We start from the raw sequence: 26,355 nt of genomic DNA on the forward strand, positions 1-26,355 counted from the left end.
AGTTTTTGTACCCGAAAACTTTTTTTATATATAGATCAGAGGTGTGTGTCATGAAAAATCTATTACATTTACCATTAACTTACCTGGGTGTTGCTCCCTCTCACAGATGTATAATGCTTCATGATATTGGTGGCGCTGTTTTCCCAGTACCAGCCATCATCATCATCATCGTCAACATCTTCCTCACTATCCTCTTCATATTGTTGAGAAGCAAGTTCTTCTCGTCTCTGCAGGAACTTTTCATAGCCCTCATCACTATAATACAGAGGGGACAGGGAACAGGAGAAGCAAGGGTGACATCAGTCATAGAGCGTCATTACCAAAGTGTGTGTATGCATACATTGTACTGTTTATATGTATACATGGTTTATATTAGTACGTTTGTACACATGTACATGTGCAAAGGGTGCAAATGGCAGCACTCCAAAACAATTAAAAAGAAAACGTTGTGCCTTTATTAAGCCAGATAGATATATATTTGTGTGCAAGCACTGAATAGTAGCATGTGCACATAGGTACGCGAGTATGTACGGACTACATAAACACTCCTTTATACTGTAGTGCTGTACTGAATATATGAATACTGATTTATACTTGTGTGTATTTACATACAAACGTGTATATACTGTACAGCATATACGTATAAACTGATATATATTGTGTATGTATACATATGTATGCATGGCTTACATTAGCGTGTAATATGTATGTGAGTACAACATATGATATATTATTGTGTATATATACAGTGTGGCAAAAAAGTATTTAGTCAGTCAGCAATAGTGCAAGTTCCACCACTTAAAAAGATGAGAGGCGTCTGTAATTTACATCATAGGTAGACCTCAACTATGGGAGACAAACTGAGAAAAAAAAAATCCAGAAAATCACATTGTTTTTTTTTCATTTTATTTGCATATTATGGTGGAAAATAAGTATTTGGTCAGAAACAAGCAATCAAGATTTCTGGCTCTCACAGACCTGTAACTTCTTCTTTAAGAGTCTCCTCTTTCCTCCACTCATTACCTGTAGTAATGGCACCTGTTTAAACTTGTTATCAGTATAAAAAGACACCTGTGCACACCCTCAAACAGTCTGACTCCAAACTCCACTATGGTGAAGACCAAAGAGCTGTCAAAGGACACCAGAAACAAAATTGTAGCCCTGCACCAGGCTGGGAAGACTGAATCTGCAATAGCCAACCAGCTTGGAGTGAAGAAATCAACTGTGGAAGCAATAGTTAGAAAATGGAAGACATACAAGACCACTGATAATCTCCCTCGATCTGGTGCTCCACGCAAAATCCCACCCCGTGGGGTCAGAATGATCACAAGAACGGTGAGCAAAAATCCCAGAACCACGCGGGGGGACCTAGTGAATGAACTGCAGAGAGCTGGGACCAATGTAACAAGGCCTACCATAAGTAACACACTATGCCACCATGGACTCAGATCCTGCAGTGCCAGACGTGTCCCACTGCTTAAGCCTGTACATGTCCGGGCCCGTCTGAAGTTTGCTAGAGAGCATGTGGATGATCCAGAGGAGTTTTGGGAGAATGTCCTATGGTCTGATGAAACCAAACTGGAACTGTTTGGTAGAAACACAACTTGTCGTGTTTGGAGGAAAAAGAATACTGAGTTGCATCCATCAAACACCATACCTACTGTAAAGCATGGTGGTGGAAACATCATGCTTTGGGGCTGTTTCTCTGCAAAGGGGCCAGGACGACTGATCCGGGTACATGAAAGAATGAATGGGGCCATGTATCGTGAGATTTTGAGTGCAAACCTCCTTCCATCAGCAAGGGCATTGAAGATGAAACGTGGCTGGGTCTTTCAACATGACAATGATCCAAAGCACACCGTCAGGGCAACGAAGGAGTGGCTTCGTAAGAAGCATTTCAAGGTCCTGGAGTGGCCTAGCCAGTCTCCAGATCTCAACCCTATAGAAAACCTTTGGAGGGAGTTGAAAGTCCGTGTTGCCAAGCGAAAAGCCAAAAACATCACTGCTCTAGAGGAGATCTGCATGGAGGAATGGGCCAACATACCAACAACAGTGTGTGGCAACCTTGTGAAGACTTACAGAAAACGTTTGACCTCTGTCATTGCCAACAAAGGATATATCACAAAGTATTGAGATGAAATTTTGTTTCTGACCAAATACTTATTTTCCACCATAATATGCAAATAAAATGAAAAAAAAAACAAACAATGTGATTTTCTGGATTTTTTTTTCTCAAGTTTGTCTCCCATAGTTGAGGTCTACCTATGATGTAAATTACAGACGCCTCTCATCTTTTTAAGTGGTGGAACTTGCACTATTGCTGACTGACTAAATACTTTTTTGCCCCACTGTATTTGTGTATACTGTATATATACAAGGTTTATATCACATTATACTGTAGCTATAGCTCTGTATATATACAGTTGCTGTATATACACACTATAGATTATATTTGGCTGTGTGTATATATGTCTGTATACAGCCTTCATAGCTTCTATTAGGCTGTGTGCACATGCTGCGGATTTTGCTGCAGTTCCGCAGCGGTTTTGGCCGCTGCGGACCCGCAGCCGTTTTTGCTGCGGTGTACAGTACAATGATTCCCTATGGGAATCAAAAACCGTAATGCAGACGTTGCGGAATTTTCCGAGCGGATTATCTGCGGTTTTCAATCCGCAGAAAGAATTGACATGTCAATTCTTTCTGCGGATTCCGCTGCGGTTTGCCATCTCCTCCATTGAGGAGATGAAAAACCGCAGAGCAATCCGCAGGTAAAACCGCAGCTATTTTGACCTGTGGTTTCACCTGCGGACTTTACAAAATCCGCACCTAATCCGCAGCGTGTGCACACAGCCTTAGTGGCTGTGTATCCTGTGAAATTATATTATATATATATATATATATATATATACACACACACACACACACACACTAGCTGAAGAGCCCGGCGCTGCCCGGGCATAGTAACTAACTGTGGTTAGTTATAGCAAATTATAATTATCCTCCATCCCATTGTCCCGTGCCCATATACCCATCATACATATCCTCCATCCCATAGTCCCATTCCCATATACCCATCATACATATCCTCCATCCCATCAGCAGGCAACATACTAGTACTGAAGCACTATAAGTCCCAGCATACAGTTTCTGCTGAACCAGCGGGCAGGGACTGTGGGTTTTCTCACTCAAATGTTCTGCAGGCATAAAAATAAGTCTCGCTAAAATAGCTGCGACATTTCTCTCACACGACAACGGGCACCGACACTCACCCCTCAGCTGCTGCCATGACGCCGTCCGGACTGGCTGGAGGATATGTATGATGGGTATATGGGCACGGGCCTATGGGATGGAGGATATGTATGATGGGTATATGGGCATGGGACTATGAGATGAAGGATGTATGATGGGTATATGGACACGACTATGGGATGGAGGATATGTATGATGGGTATATGGGCATGGGACTATGGGATGGAGGATGTGTGATGGGTATATGGGCACGGGACTATGCGATGAAGGATGTGTGATGGGTATATGAGCATGGGACTATGGGATGGAGGATATGTATGATGGGTATATGGGCACTGGACTATGGGATGGAGGATATGTATGATGGGTATATGGGCACTGGACTATGGGATGGAGGATGTGTGATGGGTATATGGGCACGGAACTATGGGATGGTGGATATGTATGATGGGTATATGGGCACGGGACTATGGGATGGCGGATATGTATGATGGGTATATGGGCACGGGACTATGGGATGGAGGATGTGTGATGGGTATATGGGCACGGGACTATGGGATGGAGGATATGTATGATGGGTATAAGGGCACGGGCCTATGGGATTGTGGATATGTATGATGGGTATATGGGCACGGGACTATGGGATGGAGGATAATTATAATTTGTTATAACTAACTACAGTTAGTTACTATGCCCGGGCAACGCCGGGCTCTTCAGCTAGTACATATATATATATATATAAAAAGAGTTAGAGAGAGAGAGAGTGTGTGTGAATGAGTGAGAGAGAGAGAGAGAACTGCAACAAGATGAAAGTCTAGAAATGTAGAAATAATAACAGCAGAGTTAGTAGCAGACTAAAAATTAGTTCTTGAGTGTAGTGTGGGCTCTTCGGATGCTTCCAGATTATCAACGACCAAAGGGGCGGCAAATTTTTCGACCGCCACAAACAGTTGCTACGCCACTGAGTACCATTGACTTGGGGGGGCCCACTTTTCACCTGTAGACAAATATTACACTACCCGCATTCAAAAATGTACCTATAACTTTATATAATAAACTGGGTAGTTTGGTTAATGAATGAAGAGATGCTGCTTTATTTCTGTACAGAGCGAATCAAGTGTATTATGCCAAGTACTGCCCATACAGTGGGGCTGAGGGCCCAGATCTGCACAGGGGCCCACCGGGGAATTCCCCGGTTACCCTATGGGCCTGTATATATATACCAGGGGCCCCATACACGCATGTAGTAACACGGTCTGTGAAGCCTATATGGCGCTTACAGAGAGCTGCCATGTTTGCCTCAGCCATGGCCCAGAGTCCTCTCACTGACCCGTTATACCGCGGTGCTGCTCCCAGTGCAAGTTACACCACACGCACTTGGGGCTGACACCTATAAATGGAGGAATAGGACGGGGCAGACACTACCTGTCCAACAGCTCCGGCTCATCCGCCATCTTGCTGCTCTCCTGTGTTGGGCTAGCGTGTGCCGGGCGGGGCAGAGCTTCCCCCACGTGCTTCCTGCGGGATGAAGCCTCTGCTGCTATTACTAGAGGTGCCGGCAGAGGGCGTCGCTGGACTTTCCGGGGCAGCTGGCACCGGCACTCTGGAGCACAGCGTGCAGCTCTATGTATTGCTGTGCGGCTGCACGCTCCCTCCGGAGTGCCGGCGCCAGAGCTTGGTTTTAACCTGCGAGACTCGGCCGTATCTCGCTGTGTGTGAGCCCGGCCACTATCTACAATCCAAAGTGTGTATACTACAGCAGACCACGAGGTGGCGCCAATGACACCCAAACGACCAGGGCGCAGCTGCGACTATCACACGCTGCGCCTGCGCGTGATCTGGCACTGCTCGCGCCTGCTCAGTACTGGGGAGATTTCCGAGCAGTCGGCGGCTGGGCCGAAACAGAATGGCGACGTCTCTCGGGTCAAATACTTACAACCGGCAGAACTGGGAGGACGCGGTGAGTGACCGGAGGGGCACGGGTGTATACCATGGGGGTCGGTGACTGATACCGGCGTGTGCTGCTGTGTGAAGCCTGGAACAGGAGGCGAGGCCTGGGGGCGGACGTGGTAGTAGTAGGCCAGGGCTGCTCACAGTCACCAGTGCAGCCGGTAATGATATCCGTGTGTGCGCCTCCTGGTGTGCAGCATATAGAGGGGGGAGTAATGCACCATCACTAGTATAGAGACCCCCATCCTGAGAATAAGGGGAGTAATGCACCATCTCTAGTATAGAGACCCCCATCCTGAGAATAAGGGGCCCCCTGGTGTACAGCATAGAGAGGGGGGAGTAATGCACCATCTCTAGTATAGAGACCCCCATCCTGAGAATAAGGGGACTCCTGGTGTACAGCATAGAGAGGGGGGTAATGCACCATCTCTAGTATAGAGACCCCCATCCTGAGAATAAGGGGCCCCCTGGTGTACAGCATAGAGAGGGGGGTAATGCACCATCACTAGTATAGAGACCCCCATCCTGAGAATAAGGGGCCCCCTGGTGTACAGCATAGAGAGGGGGGTAATGCACCATCTCTAGTATAGAGACCCCCATCCTGAGAATAAGGGGCCCCCTGGTGTACAGCATAGAGAGGGGGGTAATGCACCATCACTAGTATAGAGACCCCCATCCTGAGAATAAGGGGACTCCTGGTGTACAGCATAGAGGGGGGAGTAATGCACCATCTCTAGTATGGAGACCCCCATCCTGAGAATAAGGGGCCCCCTGGTGTACAGCATAGAGAGGGGGGTAATGCACCATCTCTAGTATAGAGACCCCCATCCTGAGAATAAGGGGACTCCTGGTGTACAGCATAGAGGGGGGAGTAATACACCATCTCTAGTATAGAGACCCCCATCCTGAGAATAAGGGGCCCCCTGGTGTACAGCATAGAGGGGGAGTAATGCACCATCTCTAGTATAGAGACCCCCATCCTGAGAATAAGGGGTCCCCTGGTGTACAGCATAGAGAGGGGGGTAATGCACCATCTCTAGTATGGAGACCCCCATCCTGAGAGTAAGGGGCCCCCTGGTGTACAGCATAGAGAGGGGGGTAATGCACCATCTCTAGTATAGAGACCCCCATCCTGAGAATAAGGGGACTCCTGGTGTACAGCATAGAGAGGGGAGTAATGCACCATCTCTAGTATAGAGACCCCCATCCTGAGAATAAGGGGCCCCCTGGTGTACAGCATAGAGAGGGGGGTAATGCACCATCTCTAGTATGGAGACCCCCATCCTGAGAATAAGGGGACTCCTGGTGTACAGCATAGAGGGGGGAGTAATGCACCATCTCTAGTATGGAGACCCCCATCCTGAGAATAAGGGGACTCCTGGTGTACAGCATAGAGAGGGGAGTAATGCACCATCACTAGTATAGAGACCCCCATCCTGAGAATAAGGGGACTCCTGGTGTACAGCATAGAGGGGGGAGTAATGCACCATCTCTAGTATAGAGACCCCCATCCTGAGAATAAGGGGACTCCTGGTGTACAGCATAGAGAGGGGGGTAATGCACCATCTCTAGTATAGAGACCCCCATCCTGAGAATAAGGGGACTCCTGGTGTACAGCATAGAGAGGGGGGTAATGCACCATCTCTAGTATAGAGACCCCCATCCTGAGAATAAGGGGACTCCTGGTGTACAGCATAGAGAGGGGAGTAATGCACCATCTCTAGTATAGAGACCCCCATCCTGAGAATAAGGGGCCCCCTGGTGTACAGCATAGAGAGGGGGGTAATGCACCATCTCTAGTATAGAGACCCCCATCCTGAGAATAAGGGGACTCCTGGTGTACAGCATAGAGGGGGGAGTAATGCACCATCTCTAGTATAGAGACCCCCATCCTGAGAATAAGGGGACTCCTGGTGTACAGCATAGAGAGGGGAGTAATGCACCATCTCTAGTATAGAGACCCCCATCCTGAGAATAAGGGGACTCCTGGTGTACAGCATAGAGAGGGGGGTAATGCACCATCTCTAGTATAGAGACCCCCATCCTGAGAATAAGGGGCCCCCTGGTGTACAGCATAGAGGGGGGAGTAATGCACCATCTCTAGTATGGAGACCCCCATCCTGATTATAAGGGGACTCCTGGTGTACAGCATAGAGGGGGAGTAATGCACCATCTCTAGTATAGAGACCCCCATCCTGAGAATAAGGGGCCCCCTGGTGTACAGCATAGAGGGGGAGTAATGCACCATCTCTAGTATAGAGACCCCCATCCTGAGAATAAGGGGCCCCCTGGTGTACAGCATAGAGGGGGGAGTAATGCACCATCTCTAGTATGGAGACCCCCATCCTGAGAATAAGGGGCCCCCTGGTGTACAGCATAGAGAGGGGGGTAATGCACCATCTCTAGTATAGAGACCCCCATCCTGAGAATAAGGGGCCCCCTGGTGTACAGCATAGAGAGGGGGGTAATGCACCATCACTAGTATAGAGACCCCCATCCTGAGAATAAGGGGCCCCCTGGTGTACAGCATAGAGAGGGGGGTAATGCACCATCTCTAGTATAGAGACCCCCATCCTGAGAATAAGGGGCCCCCTGGTGTACAGCATAGAGAGGGGGGTAATGCACCATCACTAGTATAGAGACCCCCATCCTGAGAATAAGGGGACTCCTGGTGTACAGCATAGAGGGGGGAGTAATGCACCATCTCTAGTATGGAGACCCCCATCCTGAGAATAAGGGGCCCCCTGGTGTACAGCATAGAGAGGGGGGTAATGCACCATCTCTAGTATAGAGACCCCCATCCTGAGAATAAGGGGACTCCTGGTGTACAGCATAGAGGGGGGAGTAATGCACCATCTCTAGTATAGAGACCCCCATCCTGAGAATAAGGGGAGTAATGCACCATCTCTAGTATAGAGACCCCCATCCTGAGAATAAGGGGCCCCCTGGTGTACAGCATAGAGAGGGGGGGTAATGCACCATCTCTAGTATGGAGACCCCCATCCTGAGAGTAAGGGGCCCTTTGGTGTTCAGCATAGGGAGGGGAGTAATGCACCATCACTAGTATAGAGACCCCCATCCTGAGAATAAGGGGCCTCCTGGTGTACAGCATAGAGAGGGGGGTAATGCACCATCACTAGTATAGAGACCCCCATCCTGAGAGTAAGGGGCCCCTTGGTGTACAGCATAGAGGGGAGTAATGCACCATCACTAGTATGGAGACCCCCATCCTGAGAGTAAGGGGCCCCTTGGTGTACAGCATAGAGAGGGGGGTAATGCACCATCTCTAGTATAGAGACCCCAATCCTGAGAATAAGGGGCCCCCTGGTGTACAGCATAGAGAGGGGGGAGTAATGCACCATCACTAGTATAGAGACCCCCATCCTGAGAATAAGGGGACTCCTGGTGTACAGCATAGAGGGGGGAGTAATGCACCATCTCTAGTATGGAGACCCCCATCCTGAGAATAAGGGGCCTCCTGGTGTACAGCATAGAGAGGGGGGTAATGCACCATCACTAGTATAGAGACCCCCATCCTGAGAATAAGGGGCCTCCTGGTGTACAGCATAGAGAGGGGGGTAATGCACCATCACTAGTATAGAGACCCCCATCCTGAGAGTAAGGGGCCCCTTGGTGTACAGCATAGAGGGGGGAGTAATGCACCATCTCTAGTATAGAGACCCCCATCCTGAGAATAAGGGGCCCCTTGGTGTACAGCATAGAGGGGGGAGTAATGCACCATCTCTAGTATAGAGACCCCCATCCTGAGAATAAGGGGCCCCCTGGTGTACAGCATAGAGGGGGGGTAATGCACCATCTCTAGTATAGAGACCCCCATCCTGAGAATAAGGGGCCTCCTGGTGTACAGCATAGAGAGGGGAGTAATGCACCATCACTAGTATAGAGACCCCCATCCTGAGAGTAAGGGGCCTCCTGGTGTACAGCATAGAGAGGGGGGTAATGCACCATCACTAGTATAGAGACCCCCATCCTGAGAGTAAGGGGCCTCCTGGTGTACAGCATAGAGAGGGGGGTAATGCACCATCACTAGTATAGAGACCACCATCCTGAGAGTAAGGGGACTCCTGGTGTACAGCATAGAGAGGGGGGTAATGCACCATCACTAGTATAGAGACCACCATCCTGAGAGTAAGGGGCCCCTTGGTGTACAGCATAGAGGGGGGAGTAATGCACCATCACTAGTATGGAGACCCCCATCCTGAGAGTAAGGGGCCCCTTGGTGTACAGCATAGAGAGGGGGGTAATGCACCCTCTCTAGTATAGAGACCCCCATCCTGAGAATAAGGGGACTCCTGGTGTACAGCATAGAGGGGGGAGTAATGCACCATCTCTAGTATGGAGACCCCCATCCTGAGAGTAAGGGGCCCCTTGGTGTACAGCATAGGGAGGGGAGTAATGCACCATCACTAGTATAGAGACCCCCATCCTGAGAATAAGGGGACTCCTGGTGTACAGCATAGAGAGGGGGGAGTAATGCACCATCACTAGTATAGAGACCCCCATCCTGAGAATAAGGGGACTCCTGGTGTATAGCATAGGGAGGGGAGTAATGCACCATCTCTAGTATGGAGACCCCCATCCTGAGAGTAAGGGGCCCCTTGGTGTACAGCATAGGGAGGGGAGTAATGCACCATCTCTAGTATAAAGACTCCCATCCTGAGAATAAAGGGCCTCCTGGTGTACAGCATTGAGAGGGGGGAGTAATGCACCATCACTAGTATGGAGACCCCCATCCTGAGAATAAAGGGCCTTCTTGTGTACAGCATTGAGAGGGGGGAGTAATGCACCATCACTAGTATGGAGACACCCATCCTGAGCATAAGGGGCCTCCTGGTGTACAGTATAGAGGGGGGGTAATGCACCATCACTGGTATGGAGGCCACCTTCCTGAGAATAAGGCCCATAATGGTGACCAGTGTTGCCTCCCACGTTCTGAAGAGCTCGGGGCCCACCTATATACAGTGCTAACATCTCTGGCATCAGACCCCCCATTCAGTATGGGGCACACAGGGTGCGGTCACTCACATTTACTGTGTTGCTCTCACTAGTTTTGTGCCTTCAGTCATTTTACACCTACAGATTCCATCAGTTTTGGGTCTCCAATACACAGTAGACTGGACTATTATTGTCCCAAATCCTGATATAAGCAGCATCAGCCACCAGAATCTGTGGAGGCCTCAAGAGATGTTGTCAGGGGATATAAGGATTGGACATGCCTGATTTTGGACTGCCAGTCCTTTTGTCTCCCTGAGATAAGCCACTGCTACAGATATCTGACAGTGACTCTATAGAGAACACACAAGGGCTCAGCATAGTGCACACTCCTGGGTATGGAAGCGCCGGGCGAGGGAGTTCCTGGTAAAACGCTCAACAGATTTGTGTATAGGACCCTTGAGGAACCCATACACACTAGTCTGGTGAACCTGCTGATATTGATAGTTGTAGCTGACAGTCTGTGTACGGGGGTTCTGGCTGACGGATCGTCTTGAAAGATGCATTTTGGGCATGTCTGACATCGACCTGCCAATCGCTGAGGATATGTCAGATGGCGGCTTTCTCATAGAGAGCACAGGACTGCTTGGCCCAACGAGTGCTCCTGTGTATGGGACAGTCAGCTGACATGACTGTCAGTCTAACGAAGTATCTTTTGGCCTACAGCCATGTAATGTGTATGGCACACTCCACCGGCAGGATTAGCACTGATGAATCCCATTATAAAGCCTTGTGGTCCGTATGATCCTAGAAGGATCAGTGATTGCCCCATGTTTTGTTTTATAACTGGAACCTCGGACACAGATTTGAGAACAGCCTTAGATTTAATTATACAATCTGGGTCCAGCATGCTCCATACCGTTATGTCGAATTACTTCCACTTCGGAATAGCTCAATCTAAATAGAAACTTCCACTGTTTGGTGTTCATGTCCAGATGCTTTTAAGTTGCTTCAAGTATAAAAAAGAGATAAAAAGTGCCCTTGGCATCATGGCATGTTCAGTATCACAACGGCTGAACTCAGAGGTCCGTGACAAACAGTTTGTGTACTAACCAACCTCGGCTCTCCTGCCCTAAATTCAATAGGTTCTATATATGGGCAGCATGGTGGCTCAGTGGTTAGCACTGTCGCTTTGCAGCGCTCTTATGTTCAATTCCTTCAAGGACAACTTCTGCAAGGAGATTGTATGTTCTCCTCGTGATTGCTTGGGTTTCCTCCCACTCTCCAAATATATTGATGGGGAATCTAGATTCTAGATTGTGAGCCCCGATGGGGACAGTGACGATGATGTCTGTAAAGTGCTGCAGAATATGATGACAGCACAGTAAATAATATATGCCTATATGGTTTTCGGCTGTCTGAATTCAGCCTTAGGGTGCATACACTGAGTTTTGAGCGTTCCTAGGAAGGCTTGTTTCCTGATTTAGCCTGTATGAACAGCTGCCAATCTCCCAATGAATGAGCCAAATGCTGATTTGCTCTGTGGAATGCATTTTAAGCTTACTGAAAAATCCTCATTTTCAGCAGCACATCGTCCTGTGTAATCAGTAATGTGCTGCTGAGAATCATGATATTCAATGCACAATGATCATATTACCGAGCGTTCTGAGTGCATGGGAGTCCAGGCAGCCAATGTACATGCACCCTAAATTATGATACATGTAGACGAGAAGCTAATCGGCAAACAAGCGTGTTTTGGAACACCCGCTCCAGTTTCTCCACATTTTGGCAGTGCGCCTCTGAAGCTGGGAAGTGTACACTTGGCTTCAGAGGTGCAATGATGTGGCCGAGGAAATACTTAAGGGGCCTTTACACACAGCGATATCGCTGTGTGTGATACCTCCGACCGGCTCCCCCGCTTTCTGTCGCTGATCGCGCAGCTCCATTTCTCGTCGGGCGCTTCCTGCTGGCGCCGACGAGCAACGCGTGAATGCGGGCGGGAGGACGTCAGGATCGCCGCGTCTGAAAGGTAAGTAACGACTGCTGCTGCGTCGCTACTTCACTGTGAGATCTGCCTGTGTGGCAGCTCACTAGCGACCACTTAGCGATGCACCAGCGATCCTGACCGGGTCGCATCGTTGTCAGGATCGCTGGTGCATCGCTAAATGTAAATGGGCCTTTACGCATGCCTGAGATTTGCAGAGAGCTGATGAGGACTCTGACCCTAGAAAACCATGTTGTCGTGCCCACAGGGGCGTGATAACATGCTGTTTGGAGAAACAATGTCCTGTCTACCAGTCAAAGGCCTAATTAGCATAGGAAAGTGAAGTTTATAAAATCTTTTAAGCATGTATGTAGGTGATAAGCACTATAATGGGCTGGCTAGGCAGGGTATTTAACAACAAATATACAAATGCTGGAGGGCATGGGGGAACTGTCAGGTTCCCTTTAAGCCATCATTGTGTGAACAGGCTGGTAAATGAAGGCTATCTACGATGTGCTGAAACCACCAACCAGACAGCTGGGGCATAACATATCAGTACATCAGTGCCCCCATTATCCAACTGCACCCGCTCCCTGTCCACAATTGTGTAATAATTCTGTGTCTGACATTGACTGATATGACTTTTACTGATGCATGAATGTCTTTTCAGGACTTTCCAATTCTTTGTCAGACATGTCTAGGAGAAAACCCGTATATCAGGATGGTAAGTTAACCCCTCAAAGGCCACTAGTTGAATTGTCTATTTGGGCTCCAGGCTTTGTCTTCTTCAGTTGTCACTTCAATACACAAGCTGCAGAACACAGCTCTGTTACACGTGGCAGCTCTAAGTACAAGATTGAAGACCCCATTTTATCAAGAATGGCTTCCAAATCTTAATGAATAGCAAGCTGGAGTAAGATTCACCAACTTCATGAACAGATATGCAACTTTTAATGAATTTGGTGCATCTTTTGGCTGCTGTGCACCAGTACAGCAATCTACTCCAGTCAGGTGCAGAAGTACACTTGTGTCATAATTTCGGCCACTTTTGTGATGTAAATTATGGTGAATTTGGCATCCGTTCTCCCACATCGTCTCCCAGCAAAGCTCTGCCAACTTTTTGAAAAAAGTCAGTCTTTTTGCAAACTACAAGTCACATGAACAATGTTGCTACATACAGAATGGCAAAACATCATGATGAATTTGCCCCTTCCAGTGTAACCCTAAAAACAAAGTATGATGGAAGGATTCACACATCATCTGTGTTTTCGATCCATTCTTAGTTTTGGCTTTACAAATGCTGACCCAAAGACCTCTGTCATAGTGGCCTAGGGATCAACAGTAACCTTGTAATTGGGGCTATAGAACAGTCTCTGCTGGGACAAGGCCAGCGAGTAGCGGCAGCGTTGGGTAATTTAATACTGACTGAATTGTCCCTATATTTAAAAAAAAGTTGTGTTGGTGTAATTTGTGCCAAATTTAGTAAAGTTTAAATAAATGGTGTCAGAGGGAGTACACCGACGACTGTTTTATTTACTTTTTTTTTTTTTTTTTTTTTTAATTTCAGACCAAAGAAAAATATGGCAAAGAGTGCAAGGTAAGAGAAATGATTCCACTTCACAATTATGGACCGTGGTTTGCTTGGACGCTGGCTTCTTTAATCTTTTACAAATATATTCCTCTGTTAGTACTGACTGTATTCTCTATAACATAATATATAGCATTACTATTAAATACTGACACCACGTGGTCTATTCACATTCTGGAACCGAAATGTGACCCTATTACTATCGCTGGTGCAGAGAAAGAATACCTGGTTCTTTTAATGGTAATCTTACTATGTCCAAGTCTGGTATGATATGATTGCCCCTTACCTGGCCATCATTATATTATTGCCGCCATCTCAGAAGAACTGTCTGTAAGAGCATTAGTTCATTGACTGTAGGGGTACATAATTATTTATTCTTTTTCTTTAGATATGTGCACGTCCATTTACAGTATTCCGATGGTGCCCAGGGGTGCGAATGCGCTTTAAGAAAACAGAAGTGTGTCAGACCTGTAGCAAGTTAAAAAATGTCTGCCAGACCTGCCTTCTAGACCTGGAATTTGGTAAGTAACTATTTGGCAGGTTTGTAGGTTTTCATTAATTTCCGTCATAAGGAAGCTTACACATTGACAGTCAGATGTAAGCTGTCCTAATACATACTTTGGATAAACACAGTACACTTTCTTCTCAAATATTGCAACTATACAAAAAAAAATCTCTGCAAGTTGGCCTTTCGGTCTGCTCTTACCAATTTTACTGAGAACTAAATACCTGACTTGCTGCTGTAGGGTCCTCTATGGTGCGAAGCGTTAGCGAGTTTTTTCCCATTTTCATAGATGGGTATTGTTGGACAGTGCTTGTAAAAGAATAAATAAAAATAACTTTTGCAATTTACTGCTTATTAATAGTGATGAGCGATTGTGCTCGGATAAGATGTTATCTAAGTATGCTCGTGTGTTAATAGAGATTCTTTCGTGCACTCGGATTATATGTTCGAATCGCCGTGACTGCATTTCTCGCAGCTGTCAATCAGCCGCGAGACATGAAGCCACGAGGACTCAAACTTAGTATACGAGCACGTCAAAGATACTCTATTAACACACGAACATACTTCGATAACACCTTAACCGAGCACTCTACTTTTTATTGCTACTTTTTCAGTTTTTACTCTTCATTGTGTTGTTTAGGGCTTCCAATTCAAGTGCGTGATGCAGGGGTTTCCTTTAAGGATGATATGCCTAGATCGGATGTAAATAAAGAATACTACACACAGAACATGGAGAGAGAGGTGAGCCCCAAAAAACCTGAAGGAATTTCTATATTTTACAGGAAAAGCTTTTACAGATGTTTGTCACTATGATGTAACCTGATTATAACGAGGAACATTCTTTTTTTCTTTAATAAAACATATTCTAGATCTCAAATTCCGATGGAACAAGGCCTGTTGGAGGTCTTGGAAAAGCCGCATCAAGCAGTGATATGCTTTTAAAACTAGCCCGGACCACTCCATACTACAAACGGAACCGGCCCCACATTTGCTCTTTTTGGGTTAAAGGAGAATGTAAAAGAGGCGAAGAGTGTCCATATAGGTAATGATTGGTTTTTAGAGGTTATAGCATAGCTGTGGTTGCCTCAATTATTTGTCCTGCTTTTCTGGAATTCTTATAAGTATTGTAGCTGCATTTGACATTCTGGATGGCGGATGGAGTGGGCTTCTGGTGGGCCGTGTTTTAATATTATCGGCATTACTCCATTAAACAATGCTTAGGACGTCACTTTTTTTTTCTTGCTTCGTCAGAATCATTTGCATAAGTAAATATTCAATTATTTTACTTTCCAAACTTAATTTTCATAGGCACGAGAAACCCACAGATCCCGATGACCCTCTTGCAGATCAAAATATCAAAGACCGTTATTATGGCATCAATGACCCTGTAGCAGATAAGCTATTGAAAAGGGCCTCCACAATGCCACGTTTGGACCCCCCAGAGGACAAGACCATTACTACTCTATATGTGGGAGGACTGGGCGACAACATCAGCGAATCAGAGCTTAGGTAAGCCATTCTTAATATTAGTTAAAGCCTGTGTTCATCTATATTTTCTGAGGTGTATGCATGCAACTATATACAGTAACATTACTTCCTGATTTTTTTTCTTTTCTGCAGAAATCACTTTTACCAGTTTGGTGAAATAAGAACAATTACAGTAGTCCAACGTCAGCAGTGCGCCTTTATTCAGTTTGCCACTAGGCAATCGGCGGAAACAGCAGCGGAGAAATCATTTAATAAGCTGATTGTGAATGGACGTCGCCTTAATGTCAAGTGGGGAAGGTGAGCTAGTAAGATATATATACTTGCTCTATACATGTGGAGACACTGCTCCTAAAGTTAGAAGATTGTCTTGTATATTATAAGTAACATTATATTGCTGCAGAAAGTAAATCTAGGGATCTCACCTGATACAAGCACAGCTCTCTCCACTGTACACACGTGCTCGGTCCTTAGAAGCAGAAGGTCTGTTTTTAAGAAAAGTCAGAAGCATAACTTTATTTTACTGTTGATATATCCATATGAGGGTTTTTCTTTTTTTTTTGTGGAACAATTTTACAATATAGTGCTCTGGAAAAGAGAGAAAAATTCTAAGTGGGTGAAATATTGTTTAAAAAAAAAAAAAGCCCTGCAATTACATGTCTGTTTTGGGGATTCATTTTTTCTTTGTCCACTGAGCAGTAAAAATAAAAATCTGACCCAGCAACGTGATTCTGCAGGCCCGGATGATTATGGTTGTGAACTTTCTACTGTTTTTGGTTTTAATTTAATTTTTTTTTAGCTTTTAAACATAAATACTACTACAATTTATTGGGGGGATTGCAGTGACCCAGTTACGCCTGTCAATCACAAGCATTTTAATGCTGCTGTCAGTGACAATGTTATATAAACAGTTAACTGCTCCTGTAGCTTTTCCACACACCCAGACCTGATCTATGACATATGTACATACATTAAAAAATGTATAGTTGGATCTCTCACTTTTGTGGGTCATGCTAGGATCATAACACTCATCAGGGCTTGCCACAAATGATACAATGGTTGGCAACCTATCCTTTCTCTGCTATCCCATCTGGGTTTGGTGGTCAGGGATACAATAGACAGTTCAAGGAAAAAACTGTGCCAAATCCATTTGCTCTGGTGATCAGCAGCCGATTTACACTGAAAAATGATTGCAGATTTCATCGATACCCCCCATGTCTTCATAAGGTTTCCCAGGAAGTAATGGGATCTATTTAACCCTTTTACTCCCAAGGGTGGTTTGCATGTTAATGCCTGGGCCAATTTTTAAAATTTTGACCACTGTCCCTTTATGAGGTAATAACTCTGGAACGTTTCCATGGATCCCGGTGATTCTGACACTGTTTTCTCGTGACATATTGTACTTCATGTCAGTGGTAAAATTTCATTGATATAACTTGCGTTTATTTTTGAAAAAAACGCAAATTTGGCGAAAATTCTGAAAACTTCGCAGTTTTCCAAATTTGAATTTTTATGCTCTTAAGTCACAGAGATATTGCACACAAAAAACTTAATAAGTAACATTTCCCACATGTTTACTTTGCATCAGCACAATTTTGGAAGCAAAGTCATGTGAGGTCTTATTTTTTGCGGGACGAGTTGACGTTTTTATTGGTACCGTTTTCGGGCATGTGACTTTTTTGATCGCTTTTTATTCCGATTTTTGGGACACAGAATGAACAAAAACCAGCATTTCATGAATTTCTTTTGGGGGGTGCGTTTACACCGTTCCGCGTGCGGTAAAATTGATAAAACAGTTTTATTCTTCAGGTCAGTACGATTACAGCGATACCTCTTTATGTTTTGTCGCTTTTATGCAATAAAAACAATTTTCTATAAAAAAAATAATTATTTTTGCATCACTTTATTCTGTGAGCTATAACTTTTGTATTTTTTCACTGATGATGCTGTATTGCAGCTCGTTTTTTGCGGGACAAGATGACGTTTTCAGCGGTACCATTGTTATTTATATACGTCTTTTTGATCGCGCGTTATTGGACTTTTTGTTCGGCGGTATGATAATATAGCATTGTTTATTGCTTGTTTTGTTTTTGTTTTTTTTGTGTTTTTTTTTAGGGGTTTGCTAAAGGGGATAACTAGTGGGATAGTTTTATAGGGCGGGTCATTACGGACGCGGCGATACTAAATATGTGTACTTTTATTGTTTTTTTTTATTTAGAAAAAACAATTTATTAGGGAACATTTTTAAATTTATTTTGTGATTAATTTTTTTTTTTTTTTTTTTTTAATTTTTACACTTTTTTTATTTTTTTATTTTCTTACTTTATTATATTGTCCCGGGGGGGACAGCACTGTCATTTGTCAGATCTCCGATCTGACACTTAGAACAGCGCTGTGTCAGATCGGCGATCTGACAGGCGCTCTGCAGGCTTCCTCCTGCCTGCTCTCAGCAGGCAGTGAGAAAGACGCCTCCCTGCAGGACCCCGAAGGCCCCCGTGGCCATAGTGAATCCGGGGGCCTGCAGGGAGGAGGACTCTTGGAGCGAAGCAGCACATCGCGTCGCTCCGGGTTCGCAGGGAAGTACGGAAGGAGCCCCCTCCCTGCGCGCTTCTCTCCTATGCCCCAGGTACATTGCGATCATGTTTGATCGCAGTGTGCCAGGGGTTAATGTGCCGGGTGTCAGCTGTGATAATCAGCTGACACCCGGCCGCGATCAGCGGCGCTCCACCTGTGACGTAATATTCCGTCCTTGGTACTTAGGTCCCAGGTCACATGGACGGAATATTACGTCCAATGTAGGAAAGGGGTTAAGGAGCATATGTTACCACTCTGCTACTTTTCTATGTATTTAGAGTAATAATTGTAAAATAATTTTCTCTATCGCTTCATTGGGGGACACAGAAACCATAGGTGTATGCTGCTGCCGCTAGGAGGCTGACACTATGTACAGAAAAAGGTTAGCTCCTCCTCCGCAGTATACACCCCACCGACCGGCACTAATTTCCTCAGTTTAGCTTAGTGTCAGTAGGAGGTGGACACTGGTCTTTCATTAGACCCTTATCTACCTCAGCGTGCGTCATTTCTTTGCAGGTTCTGGAGGGATACGGAGTGAACAGTCACATCCGTACTCCCACAAGGACCCCGGAGTATCAAGCCCTTCCACGTCTACCTGGCTGCACCTTTCTTTCTTATTTGTCCTGCCATGCTGCAGGCCCTGGTACCTGGCGGAGCGGGCGCCCTGAGTGACATGTCCACCAGGTGTCACGGCTCCTTTAAGCAGCCTCTTCCCTGCTTCCCACTCCCCTCTCCCCGGGTGCACTTATCTTGTTTTTGCTCAGCAGCCGGGCGGCAAGCATGGTTCCATTGCGGAGCGATCGCGCGGGTGCAGCGTTGCCTCCGCTCTCCCCGCCGGCCGCCGAATCTAGTCCAGGCCCCGGTCACATGGACGGAATATTACGTCCAATGTAGGAAAGGGGTTAAGGAGCATATGTTACGAACTCTGCTACTTTTCTATGTATTTAGAGTAATAATTGTAAAATAATTTTCTCTATCGCTTCATTGGGGGACACAGAAACCATAGGTGTATGCTGCTGCCGCTAGGAGGCTGACACTATGTACAGAAAAAGGTTAGCTCCTCCTCCGCAGTATACACCCCACCGACCGGCACTAATTTCCTCAGTTTAGCTTAGTGTCAGTAGGAGGTGGACACGGGTCTTTCATTAGACCCATTTCTACCTCAGTGTGTGTTGTTTTCTTTTCAGGTACAAAGATCGCAAGAGGGATACAGAGTGATTGGTCACATCTGTAGTCCCACAAAGAGACTGAGTACGGCGTGTACTGCCACCCCGTGTCCTCATAGCTCTCCACGGCAGGACCAAGAGCCCGAGCACGGATGCGTGTCAGGCGTTCCAGCTAGTCCTCACCCCCCCCCCCCCCGTCTCCCACCCACTCGCCCACCAGAGCCTGTCAGTCTGGAAGAGACGCAAACATCCTTCTCTGGACGTTGAGGTACCATCTTCCCCCGCAGGTTTTGCCCTCAGAAGACAGGATCAGGTACAGGGTAAGTATGGGATCCCTGAGTGGCTTTTCCCCCAACGGCTCCTCTCAGCAGCCTCTCCTTTCCCTGGCCCCCCCTCCCCGGTTGCTCTTTTCTCATTTCACCACAGCAGCCGGGCTTCAGGCATGGATCCTTGAGGAGCGGTCGCCGCGGCAGGGCAGTGTTACCCCCGCGCTTCCCGGCGGCCACCGCATTTACTCCAGGCCCCGGCTTCAGTTTGGGCCTTGCTCGGCGTCGCGGCTCCTCTCAGGCTGCCGCCATTTTCCCAGCCTGTCAGCTGGACTCCGTCTCTCCTATCTGTGGCCCTGCAGGTCCAGACGAGCCGGGCAGCATCGCTTGCTGGAAGCATCTACAGGACACCGGACCGTGAGTAGCTCTGCATCTGCAGACTGACACCCTCCTCTGCCTCCTGTCCCCCAACCTTCCAGCACTCCTTCAGTGACTGTCCCTCATTATGTCTAACTCTAAGCCTTATCGTGCTCGTCCCCCTGCTTCCTCCTCCGGATTCCTCCCCTCACCCCATCTCACCACATAGTCCTTCCCAGCAGTCTCTTTCCCATGCCTCCTCACCCGAGTCAGGCGAAGCATTCTCGGATGCACCATCCGAAGAGATTTTAGAGCTGGATTCGGACCATGCCACGGACATGAAGGTTACGGTACAGAACCTCATTGCAGTGATTAAACACACTTTCGAGATCACAGACTCCCCTGCAAAACCCTCAGTTCAGGAGGTTTCGTTCAGGCGGGCAGAAGCACCTTCCAGAGTCTTCGCTTCTCACTCTTGAGTTTGACAAGCTCCTTACTAGGAAAAGAGAAAATCCGACCAGGCGCTTTCAAAGAGGGAAGCGTCTCAGCGTGCTGTATCCGTTTTCTCAACAGCTCACCGACAACTGGTCGGCTTCCCCCTCTAGACGCTCCTGTGTCCAGGCTATCTAAGAACACGGTCCTTCCGATTTCATTTGTGGCGTCTCTGAAGGATTCTAACGACAGGATCATAGAATCCTTAGCAAAGTCAGCATTCGAAGCGGCTGCTACGGTGCTAAGCCCGGCCTTCGCTTCCACTTGGGTGGCAAAAGCCATAGCTACTTGGGCGGAGGATCTCCTCCAAGGCATTCTTGATGGAGCCCAACCAGAGCGTCTGGCCGAGCTAGCCAACCAGATCTCCCATGCAGGGGAATATTTAGTCTCTGCCTCCTTAGATGCCACGTCTTGCGCAGCTCAAGCATCCAGCAACGTAGTAGGCTTGGCAGGCGGATTTGTCATCAAAAAAGTCCCTTACCAATCTGCCTTTTCAGGGAGCCCATCTCTTCGGATCCCAGCTGGACCAGATTATTAAAGACGCCACTGGGGGTACAAGTTCTCTTCTCCCTCAGTCCAAGCCTCGTAGACCTCGTCCAAGGCGTCACTTTCGGTCCTTCCGCCGTGTCGCGGCGGCAGAACCTTTTTCCAACCAACAAAGGCCACAAGCACGCCAGGATAGTTAGGTCTCCTTTAGGCCCACTCCCTCCTGGCGATCTCACTCCTCCCAGGGCAGATCCTCCAGGTCCAGAACTGGACGGTCCACATCAGCATGACTATCTACAAAGTTCCGTGGCGCCTTCCCAACTGGGCGGCCGACTCCTTTTCTTCAGAGACGTCTGGCTTGCCTCGGTGGAAGACACTTGGGTCAGGGAAGTTGTATCCTCAGGATACAAAATAGAGTTTGTTTCTCGGCCCCGGGATCGCTTCTTCGAGTCCCGACCTCCAAAAGACCCTGCCTTAGTTCCGGGTTTCTTTGCATCCATCGCCTCTCTTCTCAGCTCCTGGGTGATTGTGCCCGTTCCCGATACAGAACGATTCACAGGGTTTTACTCAAACCTGTTTGTATTGCCGAAAAAAGGCGGCACGTTTCGGCCCATTCTGGACCTCAAACTACTGAACAAAAGGGTCCGCCTGCGGCATTTCAGGATGGAATCCCTTCGTTCAGTAATCGCTTCCATGGAAGCACAGGAATTCATGTGCTCAATAGACATTCAAGATGCCTATCTGCATGTTCCCATCTTTCCCGGGCATCAAAAATTCCTGCGTTTCGCTATTCATCAGAACCACTACCAGTTTGTCGCTCTGCCATTCGGTCTCGCCACCGCGCCCAGAGTGTTTACAAAGATCATGGCGGCGTTGATGGCCCTGCTGAGGATCAGAGGTCTCGTCCTCTTTCCGTACCTCGACGACATTCTAATCAAAGCTCTGTCTTTTCATCAGACTCTCCAAAGTCTTACCATCGTTCTCGACACCCTGTCCAGTTTCGGGTGGCTCGCATACAAAAGAAAGTCCTGCCTTGTTCTGACTCAACGTCTTGTGTTTCTAGGCTTATTGTTCGACACCCGTCGATCGAGGGTCTTTCTCCCAGAAGACAAGATGATCTCTCTGCGGCGAGATGTACGATCGCTGCAGAGCCTACAGCATCCCTCTTTCTGGTCTGCCATGAAAGTCTTGGGAAAGATGATGGCGACGGCCAAAGCAATTCCCTTTGCTCAATTTCATTCGAGACCGCTTCAACAGGCCATCCTGTCTCGTTGGAACAGGTCTGTCCAATTCACCTCTCGTCTCGGGTCAAACAGTCCCTCAATTGGTGGCTGACGTCACCCCTCATTTCCCTAGGCCAGTCATTCCTTCCGATTCACTGGCAGATTGTGACAACGGACGCCAGCCTTCTCGGCTGGGGTGCGGCGTTTCGCAATCAGACTGTTCAGGGTCGGTGGTCGACTCGAGACAACTCTGCCGATCAACGTTCTCGAGATACGGGCGATTTTTCTGTCTCTCATTCACTGGGAAAGGCTTCTCAGGGGTCTGCCGATCCGGATTCAGACAGACAATGCCACGGCGGTGGCATATGTCAACCACCAAGGGGGGAGACAGAGTTCCTCGGCTCTAGTGGAGGTGTCCAAGATTCTCCATTGGGCAGAGGTATCAGTCCCAGCCATATCCGCGGTGCACATTCCCAGCGTGGACAACTGGGCCGCCGATTTTCTCAGCCGCGAGGGTCTCATGGCGGGAGAATGGTCCTTACATCCGGACGTCTTTCATCAACTTTGCCGTCATTGGGGGACTCCGGACGTAGATCTGCTGGCGTCTCGCCTGAACAGGAAAGTCCCACAGTTCGTATCCAGGGCCCGAGATCCTCTCACAGTGGGCGCTGATGCTCTGACCATCCCCTGGTCTCAGTTCAAGCTCCCCTATCTGTTCCCTCCCCTTCCTCTTCTTCCCAAACTGTTGAAGAAAATCAAGGCGGAAGGGGTACCAGTCATCCTCATCGCTCCGGATTGGCCCAGAAGGTCTTGGTTCGCGGACATCGTCAACCTTCTCGCGGACGCCCCCTGGAAGCTTCCAGACAGAGCAGATTTGCTATCTCAGGGTCCAATCTGCCACCCCAATTCTCTGCCGCTCAATTTAACGGCGTGGCTGTTGAGACCGCGGTTCTAAAACGGTCAGGTTTTCCGGATCGGGTTATTATCACCATGATCCGGGCTAGAAAGCCATCGTCTTCCAGAATTTATTATCGTACGTGGAAGGCCTATTTCACTTGGTGCGAGGTCAATGACATTCCGCCCATGTCCTTTTCACTCCCTTCTATCCTGTCGTTCCTCCAGGCAGGCCTAGATGCGGGCCTTGCCCTCGGCTCTTTAAAGGGTCAAGTCTCGGCGCTTTCCATTCTTTTCCAGAAGACGTCCTCCCGTCCACAAGTCAAGACTTTTTTCAGGGACTGGCTCATGTGGCACCTCCGTACCGCACTCCCGTGGATCCATGGGATCTCAATCTGGTCCTCGAGGCTCTACAAGGTTCACTCTTTGAACCTCTCAGGGAAGTTTCCCTTTCGCTTCTCTCCTGGAAAGTAACTTTTCTAGTGGCCATCACCTCCATCCGGCGCGTGTCTGAATTGGCGGCCCTTTCTTGTCGGCCTCCTTTCTTGGTGCTCCACCAGGATAAGGTGGTCCTGCGGCCCCCGCCTTCCTTCCTAAGGTGGTGTCCACTTTCCACCTAAATGAGGACATTGTTCTTCCGTCCTTTTGTCCGGGTCCAATCCACCCTCTTGAGCACTCCTTGAACAAGCTAGACCTGGTCAGGGCGATGAAGGTCTGCCTGGCTAGGACGGCTCCCTTGCGGAAGACAAACTCACTTTTCGTCATTCCAGATGGTGCGTGGAAAGGTCAGCCGGCCTCCAAGGCTACTATTGCTCGCTGGATCAGATTGGCAATTTTGGAAGCCTACCGGGCGGGTCAAGCATCGAGTGCCCCCTCCTGGAATTAGAGCTCACTCTAACTGGCCATTGGGTGCCTCCTGGGTGGTGCGCCACAGAGCCTCTGCGCTGCAGCTTTGCAAAGCTGCAACCTGGTCTTCGATCCACACGTTTGCCAAATTTTACAAGGTCCACACCTATGCTTCGGCAGACGCCAGCCTAGGCAGACGGATCTTGCAGGCGGCGGTGGTGAGTTCTCAGACCTAATGGAAGTTTGCTTCTCCCTCCCCAGGGACTGCTTTGGGACGTCCCATGGCTTCTGTGTCCCCCAATGAAGCAATAGAGAAAACAGGATTTTTGGGTTGCTTAACGTAAAATCTGTTTTTCGGAGCCTTCATTTGGGGACACATCACCCTCCCATGTTTTGCAACTTCTGTTCTTTTGTTGTTTGTTGATTACAGTTGAGTTGTCTATTCTGTTTTCACTCTATTTTGTTACTTCTCCTACTACTTTCTCACTAACTGAGGAAATTAGCGCCGGTTGGTGGGATGTATACTGCGGAGGAGGAGCTAACCTTTTTCTGTACATAGTGTCAGCCTCCTAGTAGCAGCAGCATACACCCATGGTTTCTGTGTCCCCCAATGAAGGCTCCGAGAAACAGATTTTACGGTAAGCAACCCAAAAATCCTGTTTTACAGTCTATTGCTGCTGTTTTCTATAGTACCTATATTTGGTACTGAGGGACTTCTATTTTTCCAGAATCTTGCACTGCAGTTGTCCTGATTATTTTTTTTTTACTGCTTATCTTAATCCACTCTAGTCCAATCTTAAAGCGAACCTGTCAACTTTTAGGGAAGCAGAAGAGTGTCCCTTTTACACAGACCAACAAAGTTGCACTTTTGCGTTGATTGGTTGATCGTCAGCCTGTTTCCACAGCAAGATAATCGTGAAATGAGTCTAACACCGCTCTTTCATGATCATTTTGAAGTGTTAATGCTCCGTAAGTGATCGGAACATGATCGCAATTACGTGGTCAGATAGCGAACTTCAGGAGTGTGGATCTGTAGAATCCAAACAGTGACTAAATTATAGTTAGGATTGCACACATTAGACCCCCTTCCAAATTATATAATTGGCCCGCAGATTCCCTCTAATGCTGATCACACACCATGTATTTGATGTCATGTTGTTTTTAAGGCATGGTTTTAATCTGTTATGTTTTGTTTGTTTGTTTTTTTTAAAAAAGCCATGTCAATTCACAAATAGATTTTTAGACTAAAACCTGCGCTGCATATAACGTCTCATGTAAAGTGTCGTGGGTCTGACTCTAAATTGCTTATTTTGTATATTTTTGCAGATCTCAAGCAGCGAGAGGGAAAGAGAGAGAGCGGGAAGGCATTGCCGACTCTGGATTGAAACTTGAACCTGTTCCTGGATTACCTGGAGGTATGTACAACAGTAATTTATTTTACAAAAACTAGTCTGCCCTACATTTTTTTTTTTTTTTCTATACCTATAAATTTCTTATTTCATTTCACTTTGAAAATACTTTGTTATAGCTTTTTTCTGTTTTTAACCTCATACTTGCACTAGCTACAAGTAATGAGGTCAGGGTTAAACTTGACCCCTTTCCTGAAGTCTGAAAAAAGATAAATGATGCAAAACATCCAATTATAAATTGTACTAAGGTAGTAATTTTTTTTTTTTAAGTGTTGCCACCTCCACCTACAGAAGAGGAGTCTTCTGCAAACTATTTTAACCTTCCTCCAAATGGATCCTCTGCTTTGGTTAACATTGCTCTGCCTCCTCCTGGCTTAGCTGCTCCACCTCCAGGTAATTTTGATTCCTCACCCACTGATCACTCAGTTTGCCAGTGACAATGCCGTGCAGTATGTTTGTAAACTGCTGCTCATGATGGGCTTGTTCTTACATTCTGGGACCTTGGATTGGCACTGCTGGGAGCCATTCATGATTGGGGTCAGTAAGTCGCCAGTCTTGTACTAATAGGCTTACATTATTTTTCTCTTTCAGGATTCAGCCCACACATGTTTCCTCCAATGGTTCCGCCACCATTCCTCCGTGCTCCTGGTCATATTCATTACCCTTCACAAGATCCCCAACGTATGGGCGCACATACAGGCAAGCCTAGCAGTGTCTAAATCTGAGGATATTTGGAACAATGTAAAGTAATAGTTGTAATAAATCAGTGGACAGAGACTTCACATAACTGCCACAGCGGATAAAGTGCACCAAATGTATATCAGTCCACTACGAATCCCTCTAGGAGTGGAGGTGGAATTACTTGTATGGGACTCACAGGCTCTCAAAATGTATATGTTTTCATCCTGGTAAAAAGAAAAAACATCAA

At 47.2% G+C, this 26,355-nt stretch overlaps 2 protein-coding genes across 3 annotated transcripts in view; one reads left to right on the forward strand and one right to left on the reverse strand.

The window, feature by feature from the left end:
• The window catches only part of RIOK1 (RIO kinase 1), a 94,667-nt gene extending 89,855 nt beyond the window's left edge, over positions 1-4,812 (reverse strand). Inside the window, exons 1-2 of the mRNA XM_073567237.1 lie at positions 4,675-4,812; positions 84-255 (exon numbers count right to left, since the gene is read on the reverse strand). Coding sequence (XP_073423338.1) covers positions 84-255; positions 4,675-4,703 — 201 coding nt within the window. The 5' untranslated portion in view covers positions 4,704-4,812. The remainder of the gene's footprint in view (positions 1-83; positions 256-4,674) is intronic.
• A 35-nt stretch (positions 4,813-4,847) lies between these two features.
• On the forward strand, positions 4,848-26,355 carry RBM22 (RNA binding motif protein 22). Of its 2 annotated transcripts, none has more exons than XM_073567248.1 (11): positions 4,848-5,209; positions 12,807-12,860; positions 13,704-13,733; positions 14,113-14,245; positions 14,870-14,970; positions 15,099-15,271; positions 15,538-15,738; positions 15,850-16,014; positions 25,345-25,433; positions 25,698-25,820; positions 26,019-26,355. In XM_073567248.1, the coding sequence occupies exons 1-11, from the start codon at positions 5,156-5,158 to the stop codon at positions 26,144-26,146; spliced, it is 1,251 nt and encodes a 416-aa protein (XP_073423349.1). In that variant the 5' UTR covers positions 4,848-5,155; the 3' UTR covers positions 26,147-26,355. The 2 variants fall into 2 exon arrangements, with proteins under 2 accessions (XP_073423349.1, XP_073423354.1); XM_073567253.1 differs by lacking the exon at positions 4,848-5,209 and adding an exon at positions 5,250-5,360.

Source organism: Dendrobates tinctorius, unplaced genomic scaffold (genome assembly GCF_039654945.1).
Source record: "Dendrobates tinctorius isolate UK_male_01 unplaced genomic scaffold, ASM3965494v1 ptg000004l, whole genome shotgun sequence".
NCBI lineage: Eukaryota > Metazoa > Chordata > Amphibia > Anura > Dendrobatidae > Dendrobates > Dendrobates tinctorius.

What these genes read in the sequence shown, in the direction of transcription:
- RBM22 (XM_073567248.1), top strand. Translation starts at nt 5,156, where the DNA reads ATGGCGACGTCTCTCGGGTCAAATACTTACAACCGGCAGAACTGGGAG. An exon ending in AAAACCCGTATATCAGGATG is followed by an intron (nt 12,861 to 13,703) that starts GTAAGTTAACCC and finishes TTTTAATTTCAG; the next exon opens with ACCAAAGAAAAATATGGCAA. An exon ending in CCTTCTAGACCTGGAATTTG is followed by an intron (nt 14,246 to 14,869) that starts GTAAGTAACTAT and finishes TGTGTTGTTTAG; the next exon opens with GGCTTCCAATTCAAGTGCGT.